This window comes from Octodon degus, unplaced genomic scaffold (assembly GCF_000260255.1).
Source record: "Octodon degus isolate 3935 unplaced genomic scaffold, OctDeg1.0 scaffold00025, whole genome shotgun sequence".
Taxonomy (NCBI): Eukaryota; Metazoa; Chordata; class Mammalia; order Rodentia; family Octodontidae; genus Octodon; species Octodon degus.
Genome location: NW_004524601.1, coordinates 837,071 through 845,747, shown reverse-complemented (window position 1 = coordinate 845,747; position 8,677 = coordinate 837,071). Strand labels below are relative to the sequence as shown.

Sequence of the window (8,677 nt, the reverse complement as noted above, 5' to 3'; positions counted from 1 at the left end):
TGTGGGCCTGGGAGAGTCACGTGGTCTCCCTGCAGTTGTGGGCCTGGGAGAGTCACTCACATGGCCCCCTACAGTTGTGGGCCTGGGAGAGTCACTCATGTGACCCCCTGCAGTTGTGGGCCTGGGGGAGTCACTCACGTGGTCCCCCAGCTCACTTCCAACTGCCTCCTCCACATCTCGGGTTTTCCCTCCCAGATCCATCAACACTGCAGAAGCCCTGGCACTCCCAGGAGTGGTTTCAGTGATAACAGCAGAGGATGTTCCAGGCGAAAACAACCACAAAGGAGAGATTTTGTACGCCCAGAGTGAGGTGTGTGCCCGGCTCACTGTCTGAGCTGCTGGGAGTGTGAGAACTGCAGCAGTGGCCTAGCGCTTCACAGCACAAAGTCTTGCTGGGATCCAGGGACCCCACACACAGTCCTCCAGCCGCTCCTGAGTCATGGGTCCTCGTGGCCTCTGTTGAAGCCCTAAGGCCTCTGAGCAAGATTCTAGACACATGACAGCTGTGGGCACAGTGGAGCACACAGGACCCTGAGGGATGGCGGACGTGTCTGCATCTCACATGCTCCTGGGTGTGGAGCAGGGGGACAGAGGAGGTCCTTACACCACGACTAAGCTCCACACCCGGCCTTCCTGCCCCCGGTCCACTCAGGCCTACTTTAAATCCATTCTCACGGGCAGAAAATTAAGTTCCTTTGGCCACAGAACCCAGTTGTTCACCGTGCATGAGTGGGAGAGTCCCTCCTTGACAGGGTCTATGTTCAGCCTGTCAGCAGCCTGTGGCTTCCCCAGGTGATCTGCGTGGGTCAGATCGTGTGCACCGTGGCTGCTGACACCTACGCTCATGCCAGAGAGGCAGCCAAGAAAGTGAAGATCGAGTATGAGGACCTGGAGCCCAGGATCATCACGATCGAGGTAGCCAGTGCCTGGCAGCCTGTGCGCTGGGGTGCTGTGGGCGGGGCGGGGTGAGCAGCTCGGCTGTGGGCGGGGCGGGGATGAGCAGTTCGGCTGTGCTCCACTCAGGGCCACCAAGCATCTCAGAGCAGGACTCAGGCAGCCTGCACTGTGACAGGACCCTGAGGCCCTCCCTGCCAAACCCTCCCCCTCTGCAGCAAGCCCTAGAGCACAATTCGTTTCTTTCTCCTGAGAGGAAAATTGAGCAAGGAAATGTGGACCAAGCCTTTAAACACGTGGACCAGATCATTGAAGGTGAGCGTAGCTCCTGGGTATGGGAGGAACGCTTCCGGTAAAGGCCACCTGCTCTGGGCTCCAGTGACACCCTGGGGCAGCATTCTAGCAGCCTAGCGTGGTCATCAAAGAACAGCTGAAGAGCACAGGTGCGCTGCTAGGCGGGCTTCTGCAGCCAGAGAAACCGGCGTGGTCCTACCCACACCAAGACACGGGAGGTCTTCACACCAAGAGCTCTGCCCCAGCCAGGCCGCCCCCTGCAGAGCAGTCTCTGAATTCCTGCTGCAGGTGGGTGGGTTCATCTCCATGGTGACGCTGGGGTGCAGCCTCCCAGGCCTGTGTTGTGACAGCACATGTGGGAGGGCTGTCCATGTGCAGCGTCCCCCAGACCTGCAGCCCTCTCATTATTCAGCGGTACCCACTGTACTCAAATGCCATAGTTTTTACCTCTGCTTTCTGCTGAGGTGAGTTTCAGTTGTTGCTGCTTTGGTACTATTCTGAATAAAGTTTCGATAAGCACCATGATGCTTGTCCTTTAGTGAATGTAGCAGTTCTTTCTACTGAAATATACCCAAGGGTGAATTGCTGAATATTAGCATATTTATATGCTTAACTTGAGTAATCTATACCAATTTTTTTCTTTTTTTTTTTTTCTTTTTTTTCTTTTTATTTGGTGGAGCCAAGGATTGAACTCAGGTCCTTGTGCTTACCAGGCAAGTGCTTATTCAATTGAGCTATCTCCCCACCCCCTACCAAAAATTTTTTACTGTATTTGGTACAGAGTCTCACGATGAAGCTCAGACTCTTAGTGATCCTCCTGTTTTCAGCCTCCCCAGCGCTGGGATTATAGGTACCTGCCACCACACACAGTCTCAGTGGCCAGCCCAGCGTGCCAGGTGGCAGAGCCCGTGTGGCATCTGGTGCCAGGGATCACACCCTCATCCCTGAGCTTGCCTAAGCAGGAACTTAGTCCACTGAGCTATCTCACCAGCCCTATACCAAATATTTTTAAGTAATAATAAAGTTTATATGAATGCACTCCCTAGTATGACTGGTGATCAAGGGAGTTCCGTTGATATTGCTAGCCATTTAGTTTTATCTCAGGTTGTCTTACTTTATTATGGCTGAGACATAATTCCCAACACCCAGAACTATAAAGAGGGAAGGGTAATCTTAGCTCACAGCCTGTAGAGGTTTCAGACCATGGTTCAGTCCACATTCAAAGGTAGGGCAGTGTGGTGGAAGGGAAGCAGTCCATGGCAGCGCAGACAGGAAGCAGCGAGATCGAGGGGGAGGAGGGAGACACTGGTAGGGCCACCGCCTCCCAGCATCACGTTTTGCTCTGAGTGCATGTCACACCTGCCTGCTCCAGTCCCCCAGGGCCTCACCAAGCTGTGCATGAGGGCAGGAAGGCGCCCTAGGTACAAACCACAGCAGGTATGCAGTGGATCCTTGTAGTTTTGCTTGATTTCTTTGATTAGTCTGCTGATGGGGAACACTTTTCACTTTTATTCTTACCTAAAGGGCAGCAGATTGACACAGTGTCATCTGGGGTCTTTGCCATTAGAATGCTGGCAGCCATGGGGTTCATACCGTTGGCACAAGTTGGAATCATGCAGGGAGTCTGAGCAGCAATGACTAGGTGGCTTGGGGCACCCACCATGTAGAAGGGGTGCAGTGTGGTAGCTGAGAGTGTGGATCTTGAGGTCTGGTGGCCCAGGCCTGGAGCCTCCTGGCACTGCCACTGAGCCTCTGTGTGGCCTTGGCTACCAACTCATCCCTCCCTGGCCCCAGCTCCCCCACCTGGCCTGGTGTGGGTGACAGAGTGCCTCCTCGGATTTGGTGTAGGGGTTAAACTGTAAAGTGCTAAACTTTAGAAAATTATCTAGCAAATCATAAAGATTATATAATTGTTAAGTAAATAAATTTGGGTTTCAAAATATGCCACTCTAGCATAAGGATTATTTTGACCTCAAGGCAACTGAGAAGTAGCAGTCACAGGAAAAGGCTACCATGCTACCCTTTAACCAAAAGGAGCTGGGTGTGAGGGTGCTCACCTGTCACCCCAGCATCTTGGGAGGTGGAGGCCGCAGGACTGCAAGTTTGAACTCAGCCTGGGCAACTTAGTGACCTAGCAAGACTCTGTCTCTAAATAAAAAACAAAAAACATTAGGGATGTAGTTAAGTGAAAGGCCCTGATTTAATCTCAGGTACCAAAATATAGATCTATACGTATGTAGATAGATACCTAGATATAGATAGATAGATAGATAGATAGATAGATAGATAGATAGATAGATAGAGGGATGGTTCTCCCCCTGGAGGTGCTCCTGCTCCCAAGCCCGGAAGGGCAGGGTAAGAGACACCTCTAGACAGCCGCCAGCCCAGAGAGCTCTGAGAGGAATCTGAGTAAGAAACCTTGCTCAGCTAAGCCACATGCCCGCCTTCTCTCCTCACTTAACCGCTCCAAAAGCTCAAAACTCTGTATCTATCACGGCTCCAAAAACGTAGTAACCTTTGTTAAAACAGCATAGAAATTTTCAGGCCTCAGGGTTTTCTTTTCATTTTTGGAAGCAGTGAAATGAAATCAAAACTTTTCTCCTGTTTAAAAATAAAATTTAAGTTAAAGAAATTAATAGCACAAGCATGCAATCCTAGCTACTAAGGAGGCTAAGGCAGGAGGACTGGCTGGGCCACTTAGTGAGAACTTGTCTCAGAATTAAAAAATAGGGCCCAGGGAGAGAGCTCAGTAGAATAAGTGCTTTTCTGGCAAGTGCAGGGTCCTGAATTCAATCCCCAGTACCCACCCACCCCAAAAAAAAAAAAAAAAAGATTGGAGACACAGCTCAGTGCAAAGCCTTGGGTTCACTCTCCAGTAGTGAAAATTCATTAATTAATTAGAGCTTAGACTAAATGAAACGTGTTTTTGAGAGGGTAAGGTATCAGTGTGGTCATTTTCTGCTATCCCAAGAAATAATTCTTTGACTTTGGCTTTGGCAGAGAGCAGCCTGCTTGCTCTGGGAGGTCCTCCAGCTAGCTAAAAGCAAGAGCGCTGTCCTGCAGTGTTTAAGTGAGGGCCACGCCCTCCGCAGTCTGGGCAGTGTGAGGCCAGCAGGGCCGGAAGTGCCCCCAGGGCCACTGAGCCGATGCTGCCCCCCAGGTGAGGTGCATGTGGAGGGCCAGGAGCACTTCTACATGGAGACGCAGACCGTCCTGGCCATTCCGAGGGAGGAGGACAAGGAGATGGTGCTGCACCTGGGCACCCAGTTTCCCACCCACGTGCAGGTAACAGGCTTCAGAGGCAGCACGGTGAGGATACGCAGGGTGGGCACAGTCTTCAGTGACCTGAGAGCAGTGTCACTGTGCTGGAGCGTGGGGCCAACCCCTGCCCCTGCAACTACTGCTCGCTCTGGGAAGGGCACATGTCGGGCGGCTCTGGGCACTACAGAGAGGCCTGCGCCAAGACCACCTGGGTATAATCCAGCAGCCCCACCTGCAGGGCCACCAGGATACAGGGCCTGGGTCTATCCTGTCCACCTAAAGAGCAGAACCAAACTCTCCAAAGACCCAGTGAGGGCAGAAAAGAGTGAAGGGCTATCACTTCATGCACGTAGAGTGGCAGGAACCCAAGAGATGACAGCCAGGTGGAAAAAAGACAGAGCGAAACTGGGCCTCCAGACCCGGCTGAGGGCAGGAAGGTGGCACGGCCTGGGGAAAGCAGCGGCCTCTGGCCCCTCAGCGGGCACCGAGGGCAAACAGGAACTCAGCAGCTCCTCAGCTGTCTCCACCAAGAGACAGGAAGGCTGTCCACACCAAGGCCTCGCACAGTGTCACACAGCTGCACTGCGAAGAGTCACGGGTGGAGACAGCCCACGTCCACGGACCGAAGAACAGACAAGGGAGGCTGGCACAGCCACACAGTGGACTATTACCTAACCGTGAACAATAGCATGCACACCACAACAGAAGCGACCTTGGAAAGATTACACTGGAGAGAGCCAGCACCAAAGATCACCTGCCGTGATTCCTTTCCTTCAAATGTCCAAAACAGGCAAATCGACAGGGGCAGGAAGTAGATTTGCACCCAGGGCTGGGAGGAGGCAGGTCGAGGGGGCAAAGCTTCTCTGGGGCTGCCAGGGTGCTCTCAGAGCAGATCCTGGAGGCTCTTGTGCAGCTGTGGGCAGCGGTGCGACGGGTGCTGGGTCCTGTTCCTGCGAGTGGAGGGGCGGCGTGGGGTGGAGCCACTCAGCCACCAGACTGTACTCAGGCCTCCTTGGGGCTCCCCTTGCAGGAGTTCGTGGCTGCAGCTCTAGATGTCCCGAGGAACAGGGTCGCCTGCCACATGCGGAGGGCTGGAGGAGCCTTTGGGGGCAAGGTGACCAAGCCCGCACTGCTGGGAGCCGTAGCCGCTGTAGCTGCCAACAAGTAAGAGTCGCGGTGCCCACGGGCCTGGCAGCAGGCCGTGCCACCTCACGCACACCGCCTGCCCAGCAGCGCGCACTCGGACTGCCTCTGCCTCTACCTCTCACAGAACCAGTGGCTTCTAGAGTTCCCTCCTGCCCCCAGGAGCGTAACAGGCCCCAGGCACAGCTTGTGGAGTGGGACTCGGTCACTTCTAGTGCAGGAAGCCCATGTGCAGCTGGTGCACCAGCTGGATGTCCATGGGGACCAGAGTCCCTGGAACAGATTTGGCAGCAGAAGCAGAGTCTGAGCGTGAAGGGCTGGCTGGGGTCACGCTTTCTGCCCCGCACCTACTGGTGGCACGTGGGTGTCTCTTTTCCTACCTCAAAGTGAATTCATAAAACCAAACCCTGTCTGTAACTCCACACTTCATTGCCCAGTGAGCCCATAACTTCCCAAGCAGAATAAACAAGACAGAAGGGGGAAATCATTCGTTTGGTTTCCCACAGGAAATGTGGGCGTGACAGAGCCAAAAGTGAGCTGTTAATTTCAGTGCCCCCCACGCTGTCACTGTGCAAGCTTTGGGGCTACCCGTGGAGTTGTTGCCCCTCAGCTGAAACACCTTGGCCCCTGCCTCACCCCATGTTTCTGGCACTTCATGGCGGCTCCCACTCACGAGCACATTTCCTGCAGAACTGGCCGCCCCATCCGGCTAGTCCTGGAGCGTGGAGAGGACATGCTGATTACTGCTGGTCGCCACCCACTCCTTGGAAAATACAAGGTGCGTGCCAGCCGAGTGCCCCCCGGTGGATGCCTGGGCCTTGTGCTGTGTTGACAACCCCCAGTGGAGACAGCTGCTGGGTCCCTTGCCCCTCAAAAAGACACCTGAGTACAGCCTAAAACTCCCTGCAACTGGGGCACCACCAGTGATGTGCCCACAGGGACTGTCATGTCAGCCACAGGCACAGGCCGAATGTGGCTTCAGACAGTGGTCCGGCGTGTGGTGGGACAGGGAGGGCTGTGAACAAAGTTGCCACCTGTTCTCCCTCCGCAGGTTGGGTTCATGAAGAACGGGCTGATCAAAGCTTCGGATGTCCAGTTCTACATCAATGGTGGCTGCACTCCAGATGAGTCCCAGCTGGTAAGCGAGAAACCTTTCCTCCCACACCACCCACTGGGCAGCTGTGCCTACTCTACTTACAGAACAGCCAATGGCTGTGAAGGATTTAGGCTAGAAACAAAATCTGGCCTGTTTGTACGCAGTGAAGCTGTATTGCTTTGCTTCTGTGCAGGTGCTGGAGTTCATAGTGCTGAAATCGGAAAACGCGTATCACATCCCTAACTTCCGGTGCCGGGGAAGAGCTTGCAGAACAAACCTACCATCCAACACGGCCTTCCGGGGCTTCGGCTTCCCTCAGGCCACCGTGGTGGTGGAAGCTTACATGACTGCAGTGGCCTCTCACTGTGGCCTGCTCCCCGAAGAGGTAAACACTCAGGCCCTGGAGAAAATGTCACAGCCCCAGCCAATGTCACTGGGAACCCATTGTGGGCTCAGAGAAAGCAGTGCCCCTGGTGGCTGCTTAGGCTGCCATGGGGAGTAGGCCATGCTGGGGGGCTGAAGATGGTGACATATTTCTTACCTCTCTGGGGGGTTGTGGCTCTGCTCTGGAGCGCTCTTGTCTCTGGTGACCTGGCTGCCATGTTCTGGGGTCCTTGGCGGGTGCTTGAGTTGAGGTCTGAGCCCCCAGCACCAAGGCCAGTCAGTCCACAGCAAGGGTGTCTGGGGTCCCAGGCACAGCAGAAATATGGCAAGGCCTAAACCACCAGAGCTGATCCAGCGCCCAGTGAAGGCACCAGGGCCCAGGAGGGCACCGGGGTGTGCTGGTGTGAGTGCTGCCGCAAGGCTGCCACGCAGGTAGGAGCAAGGCTGTGCCATGCAGGATAAGGCGTTCCAGCCAGGAGCGCTGTCTCCCCACTGCCCTGGACAGGTTGACCATGCCGACCAGAGCTCAGGTCCTCGGGCAACCTGAGAGAAGCCCAGAGTCCAGAGCCAGAAGCACACAGAGCGCTCAAGAGACCTAACTGCTGCTCTTGTTACCAGTGCCAGTTTTGCACGTGTACCTTGTACCTACCTCACTGTGGCTTTCTGTACCCCTGCTTCTCTGCTGAGAAGGGTCTCCCTGCATCACGCCTGCTTCCCGATGGATCAGGTCTTTGAGAGCCCCTGCCTTTTCTCGGCTTTCAGGTGAGAGAAATAAACATGTACAAGAGGTTGAGCCAGACGGCCTACAAGCAGACGTTCCACCCCGAGGCCCTGCGCAGGTGCTGGAAGGAGTGTCTGGAGCAGGCGTCCTTCCCCGCGCGGAAGCGGGCTGCTGAGGACTTCAACAGGCAGAGCCGCTGGAGGAAGAGGGGGATCGCTGCGGTGCCCATGAAGTACACCATCGGCTTCCCCGTCGCCTACTACCACCAGGTGAGGCCCAGGTGCCGCCCGCGGGTAGAGCCGCCGCAGAGACACAGGCTGCGGCCAGGGCACGGCAGCACGAGGTCCGGCTCTGGAGGACGCCGCCGCGGGGACACGCGTGCGGCCGAGCCCCGCGTCCCTGAGCGGCGGGAGGGGCAGGAGCGCCTTCTCCCGGGTCCAGTCCCGGTGACAGCGGCAGGGCCTCTGAGGACAGAGCGCAGGTCCCGGCTAGCCGAGCCTGTGCGGCCTCAGCGACCGGGGGCTGCGCACAGCTTTCCCCAGCACGCGGCTGCTCTCGGGCTCCGAGTCTTGTATTTGCGTTTCTCCCCCACTTGACCCCTGAAATGGCTCCAGAGCCAAACTCACGGGGTGGGGAGAAGTCAGTCCGCAGTGAGGGCCGGGAGCGGGGGAGAGTGGGCGCCGCAGGCGGGGGAGCCCAGACCCGGGCTCTCCGCTCCCGCCGCACGCGCTGCTCGTGCGCCGCGACGTTAGCTGACTGCGCTGCAGAGCGGAAGCTCCTTGGACGGTGCGCGCACGTGGGAAGCACACATTTGCAAAGGCAAGGCAATGCCGCGCACGTGGGAAGCACACATTTGCAAAGGCAAGGCAATGCCGCGCACGTGG

The 8,677-nt window shown here is 56.0% G+C and overlaps 1 protein-coding gene across 1 annotated transcript in view; it reads left to right on the top strand.

The window, feature by feature from the left end:
* LOC101571960 (aldehyde oxidase 4) overlaps positions 1-8,677 on the top strand; it is a 47,044-nt gene that overhangs the window by 25,469 nt on the left and 12,898 nt on the right. The window contains exons 18-26 of the mRNA XM_004628601.2: positions 196-310; positions 793-915; positions 1,113-1,209; positions 4,349-4,473; positions 5,480-5,613; positions 6,283-6,370; positions 6,644-6,730; positions 6,882-7,073; positions 7,835-8,062. Of these exons, the coding sequence (XP_004628658.2) occupies positions 196-310; positions 793-915; positions 1,113-1,209; positions 4,349-4,473; positions 5,480-5,613; positions 6,283-6,370; positions 6,644-6,730; positions 6,882-7,073; positions 7,835-8,062 (1,189 nt within the window). The remainder of the gene's footprint in view (positions 1-195; positions 311-792; positions 916-1,112; positions 1,210-4,348; positions 4,474-5,479; positions 5,614-6,282; positions 6,371-6,643; positions 6,731-6,881; positions 7,074-7,834; positions 8,063-8,677) is intronic.